The sequence below is a fragment of the Streptopelia decaocto genome, assembly GCF_964273445.1.
Source record: "Streptopelia decaocto genome assembly, chromosome: 21".
In the NCBI taxonomy this organism is placed as follows: Eukaryota; Metazoa; Chordata; class Aves; order Columbiformes; family Columbidae; genus Streptopelia; species Streptopelia decaocto.
Genome location: NC_138676.1, coordinates 1,710,254 through 1,733,380, shown reverse-complemented (window position 1 = coordinate 1,733,380; position 23,127 = coordinate 1,710,254). Strand labels below are relative to the sequence as shown.

Below are 23,127 nucleotides of genomic sequence, written 5' to 3'. Positions count from 1 at the left end.
CAACTGTCTGCACTCCCATTGCCCCTTAATGCCTCGGTGCCGGTCTCCATCCCTAAGCAGGGGAGAAAGGGGCCATTGTTCAGGTGCTTGGGGTGAAGAGCATGAGCGCTGGGAGCTCTGCTGGGCAAGAGGAGGAGGAAAGGCTCCCACTGCACCTGGGCATGAGTGGCTGGATGAGACAGACTGCCACCCGCACCCACATCTCCATTGCTTCAGGCAAACCCCCCGGCATGGGTGCCCCTGGACCCCCGAAGCCACGCATGGGCAGAATGCTCTGGCACTGGTGGTGCTTCACCTCCTGTTGCGGGAGACACGGTCACTCGCCGGCCAACCCACAGACAAGCACATGTACACAGCACCCTGTTCAAGCTAAAATTTATTCCTGTGTGAGTCTCACGTGTTTGAGACACTTCCTGCCCACCTTGCTTACACAGTAAACAAGCCAGCTGCCAAGCAGCCACGCTGCCCCCGTCCGGTACCTGCCGCGGGCAGCCCCTCCATCCTGGCCTGCCCTCCCTCGAGCCCCCCGGGATGCTCCAGGGGCGGTGGGATGCTCACGGTGTGAGTGCTCAGCCTGTGCCCACGGGGACAGTGAGGGCAAAGCAGGACAGGTTGCTGGATTGGATGTAGCTGCCTTGCAGACTGGGGCTGGGATTGTGCTGGGTTGGGCCCATCTCTCCTCCCGCTGCACCTCAGGCAAGGCAGGAGAGGGAGGAGAATAAATTAGAGAAAAGGCTAAAAAGGCCACTGGCATTTGCTAGCTAAAGGACAGAGAAGCTGGGTGGGTGGGGACGCGCACCCCTGGGTACCCAGCGGGGCTCCTAGTTGCAGGGAGAAGAAAGCCCCGACTGCAAACAGTCCCAGAAAGCCACTGTCCTCCCCTCCCTCTCCTCTACAGCATGGACACTCTTGTGCAACCCCAATGGCCTCCTGCTCCCCTAAATGGTTTAAGGCACCGTTGTATGAGGAGGCAGGTAAAAATCCACCGGAAGCACCCGCTGGCACAAGTCCCTGGAGAGCCAGGAGGCGGTGAGGCGCTCCAGGTTGAGCAAAGTCCGCTATAAATACATGTAAATTCCACAAAATGTTCTCATCCGTCCTGTCTGTAGGTCTGGGCCTGAGCACAGGCTGTTTTGAGGAGTGTGCAGGGGCAGCTGGTGGGGATGTGCTGCCTGAGACAGGAACCGCAGGGCTGGGGTCCTTCGCCAGGAGGTTCAGAAGCGCCAGGAGGAGGCCAGGAGCAGTTCATGAATCCTCTGGGATGGCCAAGCAGCAGGGGGGTGCCAAGAGGCCAGGAGAGATGCGGGAGGCTCTCCTGGGTCCCCAGCATCGGGGGCTCCTCCAAGGGAGCGGAGATTCTGGCTGTCAATGGGGCAGGAAGCCCCATGCCCGCAGAGTCCCTTGCTCAGTGTTTTTATTACACACCAACAAAAAAAAAAAAAAAAAGAAGAAGAAGAAACTAAGGTAAAAACCAAATGGCAGCAATCAGGAGGTGCCTGAGCTGCCCTGGCCCTGCCCTGCCACGGGCTGCCCTCCTCAGTTCAGAGCTGGAGTGTCCTTGCCTGGGCTCTGCTCCTGGCCACCTCCAGCCTCCCATTGCAGCCACCTCAGGTTCTCTCCCCTTCGCCTCCATCTTGCACCTGGGGGGCAAATGGCCAAAACCTGGAGGAGCTGGCTCTAAGGGTGGTGCAGCACGTCCCCGGGGAGGCAGGGCTGGCTACATGCGGGAGGACGGGCTGGCCAGCTCGTAGAAGAGCAGGTAGGCATCGCTGCTGCGGACGTGGCTAGATGACATCGGGGTAACACTGCGGAAATGGGGAGACGTGCTGTGAGCAATGGGGACGAGGCGTTGGGATGTCTTGGGCAAGGGGTCTCTGTTTGCCCCAAGCCTGAAGCTGCCCCCGTCCCATGCTCAGCCTTACCGGGAGTCGTTGAAACTGTGCCACTCGCTGGAGACGGGGTTCTTGCAGTAGGCAGTGTAGTGTCCCCCCATGGTGGTGCCCGAGTGGTTGGAGACGGCATAGAGGTTGTAAATGGCGTGGTCTGTGGGGAGCAAGAGGGGTGCTCAGCAGTGCTGGCTGCGGCCCGGGTGCCCCCAACGTGCCAGCACAGAGCTGCGGCCAGAAGGGACCGGCACAACGGATGTCTGTGGCTCCCACCCCCTGTGCTTCTGCCCCTATCATGGGCTGCAGCACCCTGGGGGGTGTGAGGAACACAGCTGGGAGATGCCAGCACTCACTGCAGCTCTGGGAGGCAAACTCCCGGAGGTCCAGGTCCTTCAGCTGGAAGTTAACAAAGGTGGTGAGCTTGCTCGTTCGTATCCTGGCCTCTGAGAAGCGCTTCAGGTCTTGGGGATCATGTTAAGGAGCCAAGGGACAAAGGGGAGCCCATGAGGAACCACATGCCCCCCCCGGCACCAGCCCGTGGCCCATCCCTCTGCTTGAAGGATACGAAGAACGAGGATCTTGGGGAACTTCTGGATGCTGAATTTCTTTGTGCACCTTGTCCTGGCTTTGCAGCGACAACATGTCTGTGGGAGACAAACAGCACAAGCAGGAAGGTGAGAACAGAGGCCAGTCCCACCAGGCATCAAGCCCACAGTCCTGGCAACGCAGGTGTGGAGGGAAAGGGGCCCAGCCTGTACCAAGGCAAGCCCACCCGTCTCCATGCCCCACACCCCGTACCGGTTTTTCGTCCCCATCCAGCACATCCTCTTTGGTGAAGAGCCGTAGGCAGTCCATGAGGGTCACCTCCCCGTAGCTTTTCTGTGGGAGCACAGTGTGGGTCAGGGACAGTGTGTGCGGGACAGGGGGACGGGGGTCGGCAGGCACCCCTTACCTTGGGGATGGGCAGGGAGAGGTCCCAGAAGGGGTCGAAGGCTGTGGAGCAGTAGCCACACTCACTGCAGGTCAGAGAACTCTTCAGCTGCCCAACGAAAAGGTCTAGCGGGGATGGGACAAAGTAGGGTGAGACCCCTGGTTCCCAACCTCATTCCCAGCCCAGCCCTGCCCTCCTCTTCTCACAGCCCTGCTCACCACTAATGCGGCTGTCCTCCCTCTCCTGGTACCTCCTCCACATCTGGCGGCTCTTCTCGTCGTCACTGTAAGAAATTGGGAAACAGAGCAGTACTGAGTGTGGCTCGGGGGATGCCAGACCCTGTGATCCATCCCAGAGGGACCCTCAGCTTGTGCATGGGGCTCGTCCACAGCCTCTGGCCCAGCCATCACTTACGGGAGGTGGTCCAGGGTGTCTGTGCTGGCCCGTGGCCGCACAAGCACGCGGTTCACCTCGCTGTGCAGCCCGTCGAGGAGGAACCGCAGGAACTCCTGTGCATCCTGCTGGCTGCAAGACATGGGGCACAGCCAGTGAGTGGCGGCAGGGACGCGGCTCCCCCCTGCCGCCCCCACAGCGACAACACTTACTTGTAGCCAACAAAGCGGGGGGCATATCTCTGGATCTGTGTCTTGAACTCAGAGGGGCTCACGCTCTCATTGGGGGATGAGGTCCAGAGCAGCTGAATCAGCTTTGCAAACTCTGTGGACAGAGGGGCAGGTCAGTGGCACAGCTGTCCCCGGCCAGCCCTGGTGGCATGTCCCCACCGTGCCCCCCAGAGAGACCAGCACTCTGCTCCACGGTCCCCATGGGACCCGGTCCTTCCGCTGGCTGGGTACCCACAGCACAGCGCCTGCCCAGCAAGGCTGAGGAGAAGCACCAACCTCTGGGTGGGGTCCTCCAGGACACAGGGTGGCCCAGGGGATCAAGGATGTGCCGCAGGGACGGGAGGCACGGAAGCCCTGCCTGGTTTGGAGCCAGGGGCTGGTGACTGGCGGTTACCTGACATGAGCGCAGTGCGCATGCGGCTGTTGTTATTGAGGTCCCGCAGGTACTGGTTCTGCAGGCAGTAATCCCGCAGCTCCTTGGTGTTACTCAGGCACTGCAGGATGGAGTTCATGAAGCACTGGGGGAGGCAGAAGAGAAAAAACCATGGCAACAGGAATCAGAGGGAGGCAGGCAGTGGCAAGGGGACACCTGGGGTGGGTGGGCAGAAGATGGGGATGAAGCAGTGCAAAGCATGGGAAATCCTTCCTCCACCAGCACCATCAGCAGCAGGGAGTGGTCAGGGTGAGAGTGTGGATGCTAAGGGTGAGGCGAAGGGACAGGGCTCCCCACTGCCCCATAGATGCACCCACAGAAGAGCACTGGGTGATCTGGGGCTGTGCAGCCAGGTGCCTTGGTAAGCACTCACCGTATTGCCAAGGTTTCGCAAGCCAGTCAGCCCCTGCACTGCCTTGGAGCTCTGCAGAGAGAGAGAGAACAGGACTGAGACAGTGCCTGGTGCAGGCTGGCTGTGCCTGGGGGCAGCCCAGTGAGGCCACGGTGCCAGGAGCATCCTCATGGAGCAGACCCTCCAGTGCGAGCAGAAGCCCTATCCCCTTGTAGGCATCATTGGCAGAGCCAGCACCACAGCTTCTCCCTGCACCGGCTGCATGCAGGACCATGGCCAAGGACCCGGTAGGAAGCCATGACCGGCCTGACCCATCGTACTTGCGCGGTTGCTGCTGCTGCTCAGCTCCCTGGTGTGGGACAATGAGCAGGGCTCAAAGTCCTCCCTGCCTGGTGACAATGCTGCCCCATGCCCCGGGCTGAAGGCCAGGCCAGCCACCCCCACTGTCTCCCCTTGCCAAGCCTGTGCCCCAGGACACGGGGGGGTTGCAGTGCCTGATGCCTGCCTTCCAGCTGCAGCAGTGCCCCACCACTGCTCACCTTGTCCACTCTGGGTGTCCCCTCCAGGACACCCTACACAAGCGCAGCCCAGACATTGGCACAGCTGTTTTGCAGGATAAAGTTCACCTGGGAAAGTGCAAGCCCAGCCCTGAGTCAGTGAGCCTGAAGGACGGGGCTGCACACCCAGCGGTGCCCTCCCAAGCACCCTCTGACCTGGCTGTGCTGCGCCTGTGCCGTGGGGCTCTTCCAGCTGCCCAGGTACTCCCTGGCCAGGCAGGATCACGCCAAGAAGAGACAGGCACAGGCGACCGGGCACTGGGGCCAGGAGGCATCGCCGCTCATTGCTGGAGACACCGAGAGCGCAGAGGGGTCTGAGGTGCCACACGGTTGCCCACCCCACTCCCAGTGTGAGGGTGGGGATGAGAGGTGACAACCCAGGGGTCCTGCTCCCAGCCCTGCGTGTGAGCCCATCACAGAGGACAGTGGTGGGGTGAATCTCCACGGAGCAGGGTCCAGGGCTGACAGGGATTACGGGGTCAGACTGCTGATCACGCCCCTCCAGCCAACCAGGTTTTAAGGATCCTCAGGCAAACACCCCAGCTGCCCACTCCAGGCACAAGGAGGGGGAGGAAAAGAGGAGGGGAGGGGTCCCAGCAGCTCCGAAATAGCAGCAGCTGGTGCGTGTGTGGGAGGTGCTGAGCACCCAGCCCTGACAGCAGCCAAAAATAACCCAGATCCAGTTACACGTGCTCCTTAGCGACGGTGCAGGCATCACCCACCACACGGGGGACCAGCATCAACCGGGACCAGGCTGCCCTGTGTGGGCACACGCAGCTCTACCAGACCCACCAGGCGCCCTGTGTGCCATGCAGTGCCTCTGCAGTGCCCAGCACGCAGAGGTTACCCCAGCTATGGCCGCTGCAGCGCGCGGTGCTGGGGGGTGAGCAAAAGCGCCAGGTAACCCCACCACCTACCCCCAGGCAAGGACCGCCAGGCTGGGGTCAGGCTCACCTGAGCAGGGGGTGCCAGCAGGCTGTGGTGGGGCAGTGCCACAACACGGCTGGAGGAACTGGCCTGGCGCTGGTCCCTGAGCAGACAAGGCTGAGCAGGCAGCAAGAGAGGTGGGTCTGTGTCCCAATCCCTTCAAGGGGCCATCCCCCCAGGGGCATGCTGCTCATGTCCCCACACTTATTGCAGGGAAGGTCATGGTGTCAGGGGGGTAGCAGCAGCAGCTCCTGGGAGCTGCCTCAATGTGCCACCGTCATCCCCACCAGGACACTGCTCATCCAGCTGCTCCTGCCATGTGCTAGGAGGGACTGGAGTGTCCCACCAACGTGGGTGCAAACCTCCCCACAGACCTGGCACTCACCCACCACCTGGCCAGGCCAGGACCTAGGCTGCCCACCCAGAGCCTGGAGCAAGCCCAGCGGAGGGCTGGGGTGAGGGGAAACCAGGCACTCCCATACCAAGGCACAAACCTGTGTGCACTGAGGTCGTCTTTCCTCCCCCCCGGCTCCCCCGGTTTTCCCTTCCCTGGGTGACTCAACTCCAGCTAATCCCCCTCGCCCGTCCAGGGCTTTATCTAGGACACGGCACTGCTCAGAGGAGGAGAAGGAGAGCTGGCTCACGCGGCAGCGGCTGGGGAGTCCCTGAGGCTGCACTGCAGGAGGACGGGGACAGGGGATGGGGACAAGTGACAAGATCCAGACTGTCCTGCCCCATCCAGGTCCACATGCCAAGTGCCTGTTGGGGCAGCAGGAGAGCCCAAGCAGATAGATTTACATAAGTGCCCAGACTGTGCCCTCCCTGCCCCCTGTCGCTGCCATTCCCGCAGGGGAGATCTGGCTGGCTCCAGGAAAAGCCAAGCTCAGTCTGGTGACACTGCCAAGGGGCTAGTGTGGCCAGGACCCCCTATCTTGAAGCGGGTAGGATGGGGCATGGGGACTTGGCCAAGGTCACTGCAGGGCAGGACTGGGAGAAGGACCCAGGTGTCCTGACACATGCTTTGACCTGCTCCCTGCCCCTCCTGCAGGACACCGGGCACCCCAGCCTCACAGCCAGATGGGACAGGCACACAAACCAAGGCACCCCATCCTCCAGCAAGAGGGATGCTGCGAGGTACCCCATGCTCCCCAGTGAGGACAGGGGCTGCCCCCTCCCCATGCCCCATTCTCTGTCCCCCAGCTGGAGGGCAGGGGCTGCAGGCAGCTGCAGGGCTCATACCTTGGTCTTGTTGAGGACGAGCCCAACGAAGGTGGAGACCAGTAAGGACCCCGGCATGGAGGTACGAGGTCGCAGTTCCTTGTGAAGGTCGGGGAGCGCAGGGGGCTCCTCGGGCAGCGTCACCGTGTAGGAGTCCCTCATGATGGCCCTTGCGGGCACAGCCAGGCGACAAGGGCCAGCCGCGATGGGGGAATGTCGGGGGGTGCCGAGCGGGCACCCCTTGCCTCGGGCCAGCTGAGGCTTGGGGCAGGGGGGTCAGGCTCCCCTCCTCGCTGGAGCAGCGCCGTGCTCAGGCGTGCAGTGCCGGAGCCGGTGCCGGCTCTGGGGCTGACGGCACCTGAGCGGCGCTGACATCAAATGGGTGGAGAGGCGGCAGCCGGGCTCCGTGACGGCCAGCCCCCGCCGCACCGCGTGGTACAGCCGCGCCGGCGGCCAGGGGGGCCCGCGAGGGGCGGCGCTGCCCGCGGCCGCGCTCCCCGCACGCCGAGCCGCTGGCGGCAGCGCGGCCCCGGCCCCGGGGGACTCCGGCGGGGACGCGGGTGGCGCCCGGTGCAGCCCTCTGCCCCCTCCGCCCCCCGGCACGCCGCAGCCCGGCAGCTCTCGGCAGCGCTGCCGCCCCGACCCCCGGCACTGGTACCGCGCTGGCACCCCGGGGCCAGGAGGGCACTTAGTGCAGGGCGGCCCCCCCCGCCCCGCCACTCTCCCGCCTGCTGGGGTGCAGGACCGATGGGACTGGCTCCCCGGGCCCGGGGAACGCTGCACCGCCAGCGCGGTGCTGGCCCGAGAGATGAGCGGGTGCTTGGCGAGACACGGGGTTCGCCCCAGCCGGGGCTCGCTTGCTGAAACTGGCTCAGTAAAAGTGGGACACTCGCACAGCATGTGGGTGACTGGAGTGCCTGTAACCAGAGGCCGATGGCTGGCTGAGAGGGATGTGGGGCTCTCAGGAACATGCCTTCCCTATAGCGCTAGTGCCAGGCTCCCAGGCAGTGCCATTTTGAGGGAACTGATCGACAGCAAACAGCGAGTGCGTACCCCCCCTGCTCTGGGGGGTGTGTTTGCACCGAGCTCAGAGAGTATTTCAGTGCCTTGCTTCCTTCATTGGGGAAAAACTCCCTGCAAATCCTGCGTGGAGCAAAGACCCCATATGGTGTCCCCCCTCTGAGTAGTGGGTAAACTGAGGCAGGGAGCCAGCAGGGCTCCAGCTCTTCTCCTGCAGCAAGAGCAGATGTGAAGTCTGGCAGGGAGCCCGGGTGTCCTGCGTTCCAGTCCTGCATCTCCCTCTGTTTCACCCCTCTGACCGCAGCAGCGTGAGTGACGGAGGCTTGAGGCTGCTCTGCATGCCCAGGTGTCTTACTCAACCCTGAGGGAAATTTCCATGGGCAACCAAGGCAGGGAGTGCGGTCTGGCTGCTCCAAGGACAGCCAGAGCCTCCAGCCTCACCGAGGGACTGGCGGCACCGAGCAGAGTCTGCTGTTCTCCCATTCAGCCCCCACCAATACACCCCCAGCCAGAGCCAGTGGCTGCTGTCTGAATCCTAATTGCCGCAGATGCAGCCTCCCCTGTCCGCCGAGCAAGCTCAACACAGCCAGCGGAGGGGCTGACGGGGCGGGGAGGGAGGGAGACTATTTTTGGAACCGGCAAAAATATCTGAGGAGGCATCTTGCAGCGTTATTCATCTGCAGGGCCACGGCTTTTTGCATCACAACGGGATGCTAGTCATAATCCCTGCTTGCGTGTGCATGCATGTGTATATGTATACACACCCCGTGGTGTGTACACTGTACACACACCGGGACACAGTGTGCACGTGGGGGTGTGCACCCCACCAGCCTTGTGCAGGCTGCGTGGGTGCCCTGCAACGCACTCCCACAGCACCTGCAGGTCACATCCTGGGCCCGGGGGCCGTGGCGCAGCTCTCCAGTGTGTGTACTGCTGTACCAGTGCTGTGCACATCACCCAGGGCTCCCCCATCCTGCCTGGAGCCTGGTGGGTGGCCTGGGGGCGGGATGTGCCCCGGTGCACAGCCTGCTCTGAGCACCATGCAGGGTGCTGGTGCAGCACTCTCCCTGGGGATGTACCATGCTGGCAGAGACGGTTCCAGGGCAAGAGGAGTGGTGTTCAGCTGAACCTTGTGCTCTGGTGACATTGGACGCCCTGGGACAAGGACCAAATTCCCCTTCAGCCAGAGCAGCACTTGAGATCTTGGGGCAAGGCTGGAGCACAAGAGAGAAGGGGAGCCCCAGTGGAACGGCATTGCTCAGAGCCGGCTCCCTGCCCGCAGCCGTCCCCTCCGCAGCGGTGACCTTCTGCCACGGGCAGAGGTTGCCACAGGCCCGGCTGGCACCGTGAAGGCAGGCAGGGCTGGGACTGGCTGCAGGCCAGCGATGTCAGCTGCTCAGGATGGGACTGCAGAGAGCGGATGGCAATTTTGTGGGTGGCTCTAGCCCTCTGACCCTATGTTCACCCAGGGTGTTTAATGGGGCGGCACAGCTCCGGTCCTGCCCTTCCCAGGAGCCAGCACAGCCCCGCACGGAGCCGGCGGCGGAGCAGGCACGGCCACTCGCTGCAGCTGCACACGGCTCCCGCTGCCCTGCGGGACAGTAAACTGAGGCACAAAGTCACGGTGTGGGTAGGAACAAATGCAGGCACCCTCACCTCCTGGCTGCAAAGTCCTCTGGATGGTGGTTCACGTAAGGCTGAGGCAGGAGGCGACTGGGGAAGAAGGGATGGGAAGCAGCGCTGAGCCAGCCCCACGGCGCACTGGCTCCGGTGGGAGCGTGTGCTGCTGGCACTGCCCTCAGGGCTGGGTAATGGGGCAGAACCAATGGCAGTGCTGCGGCTGCAACCTGTGCTCGTTTCCGGCACCTGCCATGACCGCAGGCACCCGAGTCTGCTTTATGATTGGTATGTTTGCTTCCTGGCTTGGGAAAGGAAGGAAAAAAAGCACGAGAGTGGAAAATAGCAGGTGTGCCCATCAAAGCACCAAGGAAACCTAAGCCAGTGTCACCAATCCAGCCTCTCCAGCTGCCCCAGCATAGGTGCCCACCCCAGCACCCTGTCCCAGCCACCAAGCCCTGCTCACCTCTGCCACCCATCAGCCCTGACTTGAAAGTCCTCAGCTACATTCGCATGGAGATCACAAGGCTTTGGTTTGGGACAGCAGGCTGGCACCCACACTGGGAGCAGCGTCTGGGCACCTGAGGGTGGAGACCCCTGCCCTAGCGGTGGTGGTGAGGGCTTTAGTGAGTGCCCGTGCTCCAGAGGGACGGGGGAAACCTTTCCTGCTAAGCCCCAGCTGCAGACACATGGCAGGCAGGAGCAGATGCTCACAGGGAAGCAGGAAAGTATCCACCAGCCCTTATCCTCCTGGTTTGGCGGATGATGGTGGGACAGAGCCACAGGGAAGCAAAGGGCAGGTCAGACCCTGCACCAGGGCAGACCAACCTCCACCGTAGGTAAATGAAGGCTGTCTGGAGAGTGGGACACAACACGAGCAGAGCCTGACCAGATTTTGGAAGGAAACCTGAGTGGAAAATTACCAGGTTGCTCCCCTGTGTGCCTGAGCTGGGCTGCATGTGTGATGCCTGCTCCTGGCCCGGGCTGAGGCTCTGGAGATGGTGCAGCACCAATTCATGCCTGGGGCACCAGGTGCTGTGCCACCACGTGTTACATGGTACAGAGCAGCCGCTGCCATGCAGAAGCTGCTGCTTCCCTGGCTGTCCTGGGCCATGCTGGGCGCTGGGGCACAGGGCCCCAGGAAGGCAGAGATAGACTGTGCCGGGCATCAAACATCACAGAGCACCAGGGAAAAACCTGACTGGCAGCTGGTCACTGTGCCAGACCCAGCACCAGCCAAACCAGCCTTCCCAGCTGGGTGTCTCCAGTGGGGGAAGCGCCCAGCCTGGCCATGTCACCTTCTCTAGCTGGGATGAGGCAGCAGGGAGCCTGCTTTGGCACGCATTGGGCTGGGGCCAGGAGGGAGCAGAGGGCAGGGGGGGTGGGCACAGTCAGCTGTGTGGGGACACGTCGCATGGTGTGCACCTGTGCAGGTTTGCATGCACGGGGGTGTGAGTTTGCCTGTGTGTACCATCACCCACTGTCCCACACACATGCACACAAGGCACCCATAGGGACCCCCAGTGAGCACAGCCCTTCCAAGGACACCCACCTGCCCGCACATGACTGTCACAGCAGCTCTGGCTGAGCAAGCTGTGCCAGCAAGAGTAGTTTGAACGGTCAGAGCCGCCCTGCATGGCGCAGATGCAGGTGCTGAGGCACAGAGCAATGCCCCGAGATCCCCAGGGAGAGCACACAAGGTGCCTCAGGCTCCCTGGCTCAGCACAAGTGGGCACAGACCAGATAACGCAGCACAGCCCGCCTTCCTCCCCCAGCCCCAGTGGGTGTCACGTACCATGGGGTCCCGGGTAGCCATGTCACAGTAGCCGTCATTCCTTTCGCAGGGCTGGCTGGAGCAGCGGGTGCCCGAGGGCGGCAGGGCAGAGCCAAGGCCGGCTTGTGAAGGGCTGAGGGGGCTCATGGGGAGGTTGCTGGGGTTGTTTTTCCTCCCATAGCCATCCAGGTATCCGCGGACATAGTCAGAATGTGCAGCAGCCTGGTAGAGGTCCTGCAGGGCACCATGCTCCTGGCGGTTCCGGGTGCTAAGGGGGCCAGGGGTGGGCACGTAGGCGCTGTCCGAAGCGTGCAGCCCCGAAAATTCCCGTGCCAGGTCCGAGTGGCTGATGGATTTACAACGGCTGAGGGACGATGTGGTGGGCAGGTAGCCTGTAGGGCTGCTGGGAGCCCCAGAGAAGCTGTAGCACGCACCCCCGCTCAGCCCACCACCAGGTGACCGTGTCTGGGTGCGGATGTACGTGGGGCTCAGGTGGATGCTGGAGTCGGGGTACAGGGACAGCCGGCTGCTGTCGTAGCCACTGTTTAGGGGAAGCCCTGTGTGGCGGTACCGGGGGGAGGGCAGGTAGCTGGCTTTGAAGCCGATTTTGTCACTGTCTGCATAGGATGTGGCCAGGGTAGATCCATAGGTGTAGGAGCTGTAGCCGCCGGGCACTTTGCTGTAGGTGGTCTCGGCATAGCGGGATGAGTCGACGTACCGCTTCAGGGTGGAGGAGAGCTGGGACATGCTGGAGGATGGTGCTCAGAGGGCGCTCCTGGAGGCATTGACTGCAAGAGAAGAGCCGAGGATCAGCTTCCACAGACCATAGTGAGCACAACGGGGTTCTCACCACCAGCGCACACCCAGTAGCTCCTTCTGCCTTGCTCAGAGACCCCGGGAGGAGTGGGCAGGCAACAGTGGGAACCCAGGGGATGAAGGGTGCGGGGTCTGTGGGGTGCAGTATGGCCATGGCTCCAGCCAGCCCTCCTGGAACAGCAGGGTCCAGCTGGCACTGCCGTCTGTGTGCCTTTGGGTACCTTGTACCACAGAAGGGACCCTGGGGCACAGCCAGCAGCACCCAGCATACCAGCACCCCCTGGTGAGGCGGCTGCTGTGTCCCCGCCAGCCAGGCAGGACCAGCCCGTAGGGGTGGGTGACAGCCCAGCACTCAGTCCCCACAGGGAGCAGGTGGCTTCGGCTGCATGGCGCCCATATGAGGCAGGAGAGAAACATACAGGAGGACAGGGACAGAGGTGCCCAGAGCACATGCAGAGCCAGCCTGGGGACAGCCCAGGGCAGCGTGGCAGCCAGCAGCCTCCAGTGCTTGCAAATGTGGGCTGTCCAGAGCCGGAGGAAAGCTTGTTCTCGGCATCCATGCGGGCAGGCTGGTGGCTGGTCCCCTACCTGTCCTGGGGCTGCAGGTGGTTCTGCGATGGGCAGAACCCCAGCCGGTTCCTCTGTCCTGGTGTTGCTGCTTGGCTCCCTGGGTGCCTGGTGTCCCTTCCCTGGCAGGACAGTGGCTCATGTGGCTCGGAGAGTCTCTAGTCACCCAGGAGATGACCCTGATTCAGAGGTTTTTCCCAGCCCAGCTGGGCGGGCTCTGGCTCAGCTCCAAGCCGGGAGGTGACCGAGATGGTGCCTGGCCCAGCCCTCGCACAGCACGCAGGATGCATCCAGGCTTGGGGATGGGCACCAGATCCCTGTCAAGATGAGCCTCCACAGCATTTCTCCCTGCCTGGCCCTGGGGGAGACCCAGGCTCCTGCTCGGAGCCCCGGAGTCACCAGGCGTGCCTGCTCCCCTTGCCTGGGGGGGCCAGCAGGACCGCTCTGCAAGCGGCACCCTGGGGTGGGAGCTGCCCTCAGCCTCCCTGCTGCGGCCACAGCCTGTGTGCCAAATGTGATCCCCGTGACACTGGAGTGGTGGGAGGGAGCCACACATCGTGGGGACAAGCCCTCTTGGCTCCACAAACCCTGGGGTGGGGGGTGAGGTGGCTGCGGTGCCACCCCCAGCCGCCCCTGCCCATCTAACTCCAGCACGGAAATACACTGTGACTGCTTATAGGAGACAATGGTGAGAAGCACCATCCAGCCACCGTGGCCTCCTGGCTGGCAGCTCAGCTTTCTGGCCAGCTGGATGCATCCCTGTTGCTGTTGTTACTGCCCAAGGAACAACCATCCCACACTGGAGAGGAAACTATTTACAAGCAAGAGCAAGGTAGAGTGCACAGACCTGTTTGGGAACGGAGACTGAGGGGTGAATAATTTGCTCCCAGGCAAGTACTCCATGAAACATCTGGCTCTTCCCAGCCAGGCTGCGGCCACCGTCACCCACACTGGGAGAGCCCAGGAGTGGTTCTGCCAGCCAGGATTCAACATGCACAGTGGGGAATTTTGCTCAGAGGGACGTGGGACCCCAGCCAAGGGCCTGGCACTCCCCACAGGTGCCACAGTGAGAGTGATGAAGCCCCTTGACCCCCAGGGAGTCCACACCTGGCTGCCTGCCTTGCTGGGACATGCAGTAGCTTGGCACAGGAACTCTCTTTGGGCTGCTGCTGCTTGCCATCCCCAAAGCCAGCAGAGATGATCTGGGCTCAGGACGGGCACTTCAGTGCCAGAACAGCCTCATGCCATCACCCCTGCCCTCCCGCTGTGCCTACCACTGCTGGCACCAGCAGCGGCTCATCGTGCTGCGCGCAGGGCACCTCTGCCCCCAGGAGAGACGGTGGCTGGGGAGCAAGAGGGCAGCAGGTGCTTTCTGGCAGCAGGACAGGTCTCTGCAGGGCAGGACATGCCCTGGGGACACGGGGGAGCTGATGGAGGGGGAACCTGCCCCAGACACAGCCGCTAACCCTTTAGCATTGTGGGAAGAGAGGTCTTACCATGGAAGACTGTTGCATCTGCTAGAACCTCCTGTGCTGCGGAGTCCCCATTCACATCAGAGCAGACCCCAGGGCTGTGGGAGAGCAGAGTATGCCAGAAGCCAGAGGAGCTGACAGGGTGTGAGAAAACCCCGGATCCTCCCGTCCCTTCCTGGCCTGCCTGGCTCCTCCCTGCCCATAATAGTGCTGAGCTTTCCTGCTGCCTGGCGAAGCCCTGGGGCTGGCATGGCTGAGTCAGGCCTCCTGCACCCTCGTCATCCTCCCCGGTGTCAGGGGAAGCTGAGGCACAGGAATGTCCGGTCCACCATCACGTGGACCGGGGAGCTGGAGCGCTGCGGGGATGTTGAGGATGCTGGGGAGTCCTTCCCTGGGCTCCAGCTCCAGCAGCCTTCCCAACAGCAAGCTCAGCACAAAGCTGGGAGGCAAACCCTTCACCCTGGAGGCAGAGGAGCCGAGACCCCGCTCCTTTTCCAGCCGCTGTCCCCTGCTGGCGCCCTCCTGGCCATGGCCCGGTGGCAGCTGTCCCCTCCGCGGCAGGCTCGGGTTACACAGCGCTGGCTCTGTCCAAGGTGTTACAGCACAGCTGCCTCTCGCTTACGCAGGCTTGGAGCCGTGTCCCCTGTCCCCTGAGACACAATGTCCCAGCACGGAGGTTACATGGGAGCACCCAGCCCTCTGGGGGGACACCGTGAAGGACCTTGCCTGCTCCGGTCTGCAAGGGGCTTGGGGTAGAGAGGCTCTGTGTCCACCTGACAGTGCCAGAGGCATGAGACAGCCTCCTGCCCATTCCCCAAGGGGGACGAGGCAAAGGATCCCTCTGGGTATCTGCTTTTGCCTCTAGGAAGGAGTGCCCTGAGCAGACCTGGAGGGAATGTGCTGCAAAGCATTTCCTCCCCGCAAGGGACTGGGATCACAAAGGGGTGCTCTTGATCAGCAGAGAGACACCCCAGCACCCCAGGGTGCTGCCAGCAACGCTTCTTGTGGCTCTGCTCCAGCACTCAGGGAGAAGCCACCCCGGCTCCAGCACTGTCCCCTCACTGTTTGCACACTCCAGAGCGGCAGGACCTGCCCAAGGTCAGGTGTGCAGCTGGACCAGCCCCTACCAGCCACGGGGCCTGAGAACCCTCCAAACTCACACCACACATGCTGGCCAGGAGTCATCACCCTGGACTCACTCTTTGCTGCTGACACATACCCACCCAGCTGCAGAATCTGCTACTCACCGCTCCGGCGCCACCCCCCAGGCAGTAAAACCCGACATCCCCGGGGAACCCTAATGTAAGACCGATAGCATGTTATTGCTTTGAGGTCTGTGGGTGGGAAAAACGAAGGGACCCTGGGGAAGTGCCTGGGCACACATCTCTGCCCACGCTGGGGGGTGAGGAAGGTGCTGGGGAGCGGGTCTTGCTGGCACAGAGCTGCCAAGTTTTCGTTAATGGATTCTGAACCTGTTCTCCAGAGATGCAGAGCCTGCAAACCTCTCCTTCGTAGTTTCACCCAGCTGAAGGAAGGGGGGGGGTCAGTTTTACCAGCATCTCTGAGCCTGTGGTGCCGCAGCCCCCTCCCCAGGGCCAGCGTCCCCTTAGCACCCCCCCACTCACCTGCGCGTGGTTCGGTGGGACAGGTGGCCGGTGGCTGGTCAGGGCTGCGAGGCTGGCGTGGCAGGGGGTGAGCAGCCGGCCATGGGGCGATGCCTGCGGGGCTGAGTGTGAGGAGCCGAGCCGCCACGGGGCACTTCCCCCGGGGCCAGGGGAGAGCGAGCGATGCCGGGGGGCTGACAGCACCCAAACCCTTTGCAGGGGACAGGCCACCCCCCAGCTCAGCTCCTCCACCCTTCAGGGAGCAGACGCAATGGCTGGAGGGGGCCGAGCTGGAGGGCTGTGGGGCCGCATAAAAACGCCGCCACAGAAATTCACGGCTCAGGTTACCAGCTAGATAAATATAGTGTCTTTATCTGACCTCACAGGGCGCCGAAATGCTACTCTCACATTCCAGCTTCAGGGAGGCTTAAAGGGGACGTGAACCCAAGGGGGCTGATGGCCCATGGCAAGGGGGTGCTCGGTGGGGAGACCACCGAGGTGGCAGGGGCTGTGGGAATGAAGAAAGATGACTGAGGGTAAGTGTGGGAGATATTTGAGGAGGGAGATGGAGATCCAGAAGAGAAAGGATGGACAGAGGATTGAGAAAGGGAGTGGTGTGGAACACAACTTGCTACGGGGCTCAGAGCGGCAGAACGAGGGTGAGCCCATGGCTGCCAGTAAGGTCTGGAGTAGAGGATCAAGGTAAGTGGAGAAGGTGGTCCAAGTTTTGCCCTCCCTGGGCCAAGCTGTAGGGACAAGAACCCGCTAAGCCTGCAGCAAAGGTGGGCAGGGGACACCCAGGATGATGGTGCGGGCGGGGAGCACCCACCCCTCGCGGCACCCAGCCGGCGCTGCTCCCCGACGCCTGACCCGCCCAGGGCGGCACAGCCTCGCGGTGCACGGGCACCTGGGCGGCCGTGACTCAGCCAGCACGGGCCAAGTATAATGAGGAGGGATGCAATCATGGTGGCATCTCCCTCCCTCCTGCCTGTCTCCAGTCCTGAAACAGGGAGGGCCACGTGAGGGATGCGTCGGTGTGACTCTGGGAGCCTGCTAAGGGGTCACCAGTGATGTTTGCGGGTGTCAGACTTAAGGGCGAGCATGCCCTGCGGTTCCCAGCCCCTAGGGCGGCACCTTGACCCTAGGCAGGGAGCAGTGCCCAGCTGCCCTAGAGGATGCGGGGCCCCTTGGCAGCCCCACAGGCAGCACCCAGGCACAGGGGTGTGCAAGAAGGACCCTGGAATGACAGGCACACTGCCCCGGGGCTGGGAGATCGAGCACAGGCGCACATCCAATCCTGCTCCCACACGCACTCCCAGCCCTGGAAATTCCCTTCTCGGAGGACGGCTGGGCCCCAGGGTGCCCGCTCATACCTACCATGCTTTGCCCCCCTGCCAGCGTGGTGGGCAGCCCCGGCCCTGAGGTCACAATGGGAGGAGCTGGGCGCCCCTGCAATGGAGAGGGGGGATAGGAGCAGCAATGGGATGGGGGCACAAGGGTCTGTGCTCCAGGTGGGCAGGATGGGGTTGCCCCCCATGGAAAGCACATGTTGCCCCTGTTGGCTTCTCTCCACAGGGCTCAGGCTGCCGGAGGCATGGTGGGGGCTACCTGGGAAGGGTGACTCCCCCCTACCAGAAGGCTGAAGGCTCAGCCCAGCCCTGCCGCCACACACATGGGTTGCTGTAGCTCCAAAACACAACCCAGGGTTCTATCATGCAGACAGAGGAACACTCCTGGAGGATAGTTTTTTTTGTTGTTGCCTTTCACAGGGTTCTTTTTTCCCCCCCCTCCCTTTAACAGAATTTCTTTTACAACAAGCTGTGGAAACAACTACAAATGTTCACAAAAAAATGAGACTCGAGACGCATCCGTGCTGTGCTGGCTGGGCTCCGCGCCTGCCCCGGCGCTCACCTGCGAGCCCAGGGAGCTGGACGCAGCCAGACCTCAGCTCTACACGGCCTCAGCAGCACTAGACAGCAAGCGAGCAGGCAGGGATGGGCATGGGGTAGGAGGCACCTCGTGGTGTCTGGAGAAGGGCGAGGAGTGGGGAGCCGTTGCTGTGAATTGCTCTCAGCCATGGTGGCACAGCCCAGGCTGCTCAGCGGGACCGCGGTTCACCCCGTGGACCCAATGGTCCTGCCTGCACCTTCCCCTCCCGCGCAGGAGCGGTGGCCTTCTGGTCTCTCTCCCCATAGCGGGCTGGGATGCTCCTTGCCCAGGAGCTGCCAGGCTTTGGGGATGCAGCAGCCCACAGGCTCCCCAGGGTTCCACGGGCCATGGGGCAGGCTTGGGCTGGCAGAGGTGGGCTGTGCTCGGCTTCCGTCTCCCCACTCTCGCTGACCCCAGGGAATGTCCTGGGTGGCCAATAGCTGGGCTGGCATTAGGACCTTTTCTGCTCTCAAATGGAGACAGGGAAATGCTGAAAAGGAGAAGGGAGGGGGCACACAGGGTCCTCCCAGCAGCGTGGTGGGACTGGAGGAAGACTGTGCTGGCAGAAGGCTGCTGAGCCCACCCAGGGCCAGGCACTGGGACGGGTGCCATGAGGAAGGGTCAGAGCCCCTAGATGTTACCTTGGGGAAAACAGGGTGACGGTGCAGAGGGGTGCCTGCAGACCTTGGGGTCATGCTCCTCCCCACCAGCATGCCTGGATCCTGCTCCAGGGCCCTCAGGGAGGGAACGGGGCAAAGGCAGGGCTGTGGCTAGCTCAGAGAGCCTCTGCTTGCCTCCACTCAGGTGGCTGCTGGCAGCAATTCTCTCGTCACAGCTAAGGGCTGGTGTCCGGGGAGAGCAAGTGGTGTCTTGGGCTTGAGCAGCCCAAAGGTACCAGCTGATGTCTGGAGAAGGCTTCACCTCCAGCCCAGCTGTGAAAAACAGATTAGGAAAAACATTTGCAGTGAGCCCCCTCCCAGGGCCCCTGAAGAGCCCTAAGGAGGCAGGGGCATTTGATGGGTGTCTCCCAGACCTGAGCCCCTCTCTCTTCCTATCCTGGCCAGGCCCAGCATCGTCCCATGCTTCCCTTGCTCCCTCTCTCTCCCTTGCTTGCTCTGAGACAGGACTTGCCTCATGCCCCCTCCCAGTCATGGCATCTCGGGGTGACTCAGGGTGAGAGGAGCAGGCTGAGAAATCAGTTTGTCACCCAACTAGTAGGCAGGGCAGGCTGGGGACACCAGCAGCCTCACCTGCTCCATGGGCTGTGGGCACACCGCACCTCTGCACGCTCTTGCGTCACCTCTCTTACCTGCCAGTCCAGCTGTCTTTCCCCAGTTGAGAAAAGGCAAACCCCAAAAGTTAAGGGGGTGGGAGAAGCGGGCTGTGTGGGGCTGAGGCTTCAGTGCTCCCAGCACGAGCAAACCAGCCAGCCTACCGAGCAGGGAGGCGCGATGGGAGAAGCAACACTGCCTAGCAAAGCCACCATGCGTCAGAGCAGGGCACGTGTGCGTGTGATGGCAGGTCTCAGCACAGGATGGTGGTTAGCATTAGATATACGGCTATATAGAGATAACACGGAGAGAGGTTTCACTTGTTTCAAACGGTTCAGCTTCTCTTTCCCGGGGCTGCGTTCTGGCGGGGAGGTGAGTTTGCTGGGGTACTCGGTGTGTGCGTGTGTGCGTGCGCGTGTTTGTGTGCTTTTCCTTTCACAGGGACACGAAGTCTACGGCTTGCAGGAGAGGCAGGGAAAGAAGAAGCAGCAGGAGCCACGAAGTGTTCTGGATCAAGAGGCTGAAGCCGGCGCATTTCTCCAGTTTGTCTGTGAGGACAGGGAATGGGGAGGGAGAGAAGAACCGCAATGAAATTGCCCAGGAACAGTGGCCAGGCTGGGTGTTATAAGGGGTACTGGGACTCAGCTTCTTGCCTTTTCCACAGAAATGTACCAAGTCCCATCCCCAGCTTGTTTCCTCCCACCTTGTGCCCAAGTAGCAGCAAAGCTTTTGGGGGCACAGAGACCCTAGGAAACATAACTCTGTGCCTGAGGTGACAAGGGGATGGGCAGCAGGTAAGATGAAGTGCTGTGCTACTGCAGGACTGCTCCTGTGGGACATAAGTGTGGCAAAATCCCCACTGTGCTCCTGCTCCATACAACATACGTCTTCAGCCCTTCACCAGCAGACTCGTCCCCTCTGCTGGGACTGACTATGAAGCACCAACCACCTTTAGGAGGACACCTGGGCAGTGCCCCTGAGGCAAGGCCCAAAGAAGGCAGGGGTAAGCAGTGTAGGATGGGGCACAGTAAGTCCATCTTTGGGGCTGACTGCTCTGCTTGTAGTGGGAAAGGCACGTAGGGGCTGGAAAATGTTTATGGGACTCAGGGAGGGCTTGGGGATGCCATAGGGGGTTGTGGATTTCTCTGCTGGCCCTGCCAAGCCAAGGAGCAGATGGGAAGCAGGGGCTGAGGCCAGGCGCCACTGCCCGTCTCACCTTTGATGACAGTGATATTCTTTATCTGGTTGCCAGTGTAGTCGTTGGTGGCCTTCAGCTCGCACATGTAGACACCCTCATCGCTGGTGGTGAAGCTCTGCAGGTAGAGGCACACCAGGTTCTTGTGCATGGTGACGTTGGCTCGGCTCCGGTAGATGTTCTCGGACACACTGATGGTGCTGTGGATGACGTGCTTCCTGTTGTCCTTGGTGATGCTGAACTCATAGGTCAGGGGGTTGCTGGTTTTGTTCTCATAACGGCAATCCACCCGGAGGCTCTGGCCCAGCAGGCAGGCACTCAGGTCCTTGATCATCTGGCAATTGGCAGCCTGGAGGACTGGGAGAGGCAAGCAGGGGTTGGACAGGGAACGGGGAGCACTGGAGATGCCCGTGCAGCCTCCCAGCCCCTGCCCAGCTGCTCTGGGCTGAGCTCGCTGGAGAGCAGGGAAGAGATTTGCATCTGCCATCTGTACCTGTCAGGATGACAGCGATGCCGATGGTGGGGTTCATCTCTGCTGAGGTGCCCAACGGTGGCTGTCACTGAGAGGGGAGCCTGGGCAGGGAGAGAGAGAAGCAGTCAGCCAGGCCAATGCCCCAGCGCTCAGAGGCGGGCACTCGGGGATACAGGCACACATGGCACAGGCAGGCAGGCTGCCTCTTCTTGCACAAATGATGCTCAATAGCCTGCTCCTCATCGTGACATCTAATCCACTGCGCAGGGATCGGCTGGCCCTGCAACGAGCTAAGGGATCAGGAGCTCTGTGTCTCCCAGCATCACCTTTGCATCTCCCCAGGCCTGCCAGCCCCTCTCCAGCTCCAGCGCGTGAGCTCACCAAAGATGACTCATTGCGATGCAGTGAGGGAAAGGGGCCAAGACCAGCGAGGAGGGACACAGCAGCTGGACAGGGAGCCAAGACTGCCGAAAGGTGGCACCATGTCTCCAGAGGCTGAGTGGAGCTTGCCCGGCCACAGGATGTAAGGTTTTGGGGTGGCAGAGTCCACCCTCTGCGTCTCTGGCCCAGTGCCTGTCTCCCTTCAGGTTGCCTCCTGATCTGTGTTGGTAAAGGGCCTGCAGATGTGCCGTGAAAACCCTAGGGCTGCCTACAGTCCAATCCAGCTAAGAGGAATCAATTAAAGGTTTGCAACCCAGCCAAGCAGCCGCATGGGGAATCCAGCCGCAGACATGCGGAATGGAGGGAAAGGGCGGGGGAGCAGCAAAGCAGATGCCGGGACTGAAGGACACGCAGACCGCGCTGCAGTTGGTCCTCCAGGCTGGGGATGTGGGCCAGGTCCAAGCCGGGGTGGTGAATTACCACCCCTGTGGGACTCCAGGCTGGCAGAGAGAAGAGCAGACCCCCAGGTTTCTCCCTCTGAGCCTGGCTAAGCATCCAGAGAAGACGTAGGAACTGCCTGCACTGCAGCCAGCTGCATTTTTCTTTTTAACATTTTTTAGGTCTTTCATATAACGTTCTAGGAGGAAATACCAAGCACATTTGCTCACCCTGGAGCTGTAAAAGATCCCTTTATCCACAACCCCAAACCCTAGCCAGGAAGAAAAATATCTTTCTGTTTGATCTTGACAACCAAGAGCTTGCAAATGGGGGCAAAGGCATGATGGAAGAGATTACCCGCATTTCCTCTGGGTTCCTAGAAACTGGACCCTGTCCCTTGCTTTGTCATTTCCCAGCTCTGACCCACTCCTCTTTGAATGTTCTGGGACACAATCTAGGTCACAGACAGGCTTTCCTCCAGAAGATCAGTGCAAATAACCTCCCAGAGAGGGGGACTTATTCCCGTCTATATACAAAAGCATGTGGGTCGTCTAGGCTTTGGGTTCGTGAGCCCTTGGATCACCTATACCCCTCCCCTCCTCCAGACAGTGGTGCTGGGAGCAGAGCTGGCCAGGTAACCCTTGGTCCTGCATGATCCCAGGGGCTGTGCGCAGGGACAGGACTCACGAGAACAGCAGCATTAGGGACCCTCCAGCCCTCGCAGAGCGAAGCTTTCTGTTATGGTCTCTATCACCTGCTGGGACCACGCCATCGTGCTACCTCTGTGCCCACCGCTGGGACAAGCTAAGGGTGACAAACGGGCTGCGGGGGTGGTGGGGGCGTCAGGGAAGAAGAGAGTCAGACTGATGAGCTGAAAGAAACCAAGAGCCCCGGAGGGGTCGGGGCACCAGCTGCCCCCCTTGCAGGGCGAGACGAGCGGGCTGCGTCCGTGCGCACAGGCGTGCCCACGGAGGAGGAATGCCGCAGTCCCGCTCCTAGGCAAGGGGGCACCAGTGCCCACGCAAAAAAATTGAGAGCGTCTCCCGCGCTGACCGCCGCCCTCTAGAACCAGCCTCTCCCCGGCGCCCAGGGGCGGGCAGAGCATCCCGCCGCCGGGCAGGGACGAGAGGCTCCCCCGGCGCTGCCGCCTCTCCCGGGGGCTGCGGACCCTCCCCACGCCCTCCCGGCGGCCGTCCCGCGGTGCCGGCGGCATGTTCCCCCGGCCGCCGGTGCGGCGGGGGCGGCAGCCCGCAGGGTCGCGCCGCAGCCCCGCGGCTGCCCGGGCCGGGCGGGGCCGTGCCTACCTGCTGGGCGCTGTCCGGTGCTGCCCGCTCTGCGGCCCGCGGGGCTGCCGGCGCTGTCCGGTGCTGCCCGCGGTGCTGCCCGCTGCTGCGCGGCGCTGCTGCCCGGCGGGGCTGTGGGCGGTGCGGCGCTCCCGCAGTTTGGGAAGGGCCGGGCGGGCGGCCCCAGCAAATCAGTGCCGGGCGGCGTCACGCAGGCTCGGCCCCCGGCCCTGCGGCGCGGGGGGGGGGGGCGCCTCTGCGGGACTGCCCCCACCCCCGCCCCGGGCTGCTGCCGCCCCCAGCCCGGGGGGCTCAGCCCAACCCGGGGGCGCCAGGCGGGGTGCGGGGGCCCGGGGAGGAA

At 62.3% G+C, this 23,127-nt stretch overlaps 2 protein-coding genes across 4 annotated transcripts; both read right to left on the bottom strand.

Moving 5' to 3' along the window:
* Nucleotides 1-358: 358 nt before the first annotated feature.
* On the bottom strand, nucleotides 359-16,094 carry USP2 (ubiquitin specific peptidase 2). 3 transcript variants are annotated; one of them, XM_082070241.1, is made up of 14 exons: nucleotides 15,819-16,094; nucleotides 14,218-14,291; nucleotides 11,360-12,126; nucleotides 4,247-4,297; nucleotides 3,835-3,958; nucleotides 3,423-3,534; nucleotides 3,232-3,342; nucleotides 3,036-3,100; nucleotides 2,839-2,942; nucleotides 2,685-2,765; nucleotides 2,452-2,530; nucleotides 2,240-2,347; nucleotides 1,923-2,043; nucleotides 359-1,805 (listed from the first exon to the last, which is right to left on the bottom strand). In XM_082070241.1, exons 3-14 carry the CDS (start codon nucleotides 12,083-12,085, stop codon nucleotides 1,718-1,720), a joined length of 1,770 nt encoding a protein of 589 aa, XP_081926367.1. In that variant the 5' UTR covers nucleotides 12,086-12,126; nucleotides 14,218-14,291; nucleotides 15,819-16,094; the 3' UTR covers nucleotides 359-1,717. The 3 variants fall into 3 exon arrangements, with proteins under 3 accessions (XP_081926367.1, XP_081926368.1, XP_081926369.1); XM_082070242.1 differs by lacking the exon at nucleotides 14,218-14,291; XM_082070243.1 differs by lacking the exons at nucleotides 14,218-14,291; nucleotides 15,819-16,094 and adding an exon at nucleotides 12,743-12,973.
* A 1,421-nt stretch (nucleotides 16,095-17,515) lies between these two features.
* THY1 (Thy-1 cell surface antigen) lies at nucleotides 17,516-22,916 on the bottom strand. The gene is made up of 4 exons (XM_082070364.1): nucleotides 22,788-22,916; nucleotides 20,686-20,765; nucleotides 20,214-20,549; nucleotides 17,516-19,545 (listed from the first exon to the last, which is right to left on the bottom strand). The coding sequence occupies exons 2-4, from the start codon at nucleotides 20,720-20,722 to the stop codon at nucleotides 19,433-19,435; spliced, it is 486 nt and encodes a 161-aa protein (XP_081926490.1). The 5' UTR covers nucleotides 20,723-20,765; nucleotides 22,788-22,916; the 3' UTR covers nucleotides 17,516-19,432.
* Nucleotides 22,917-23,127: the final 211 nt, after the last annotated feature.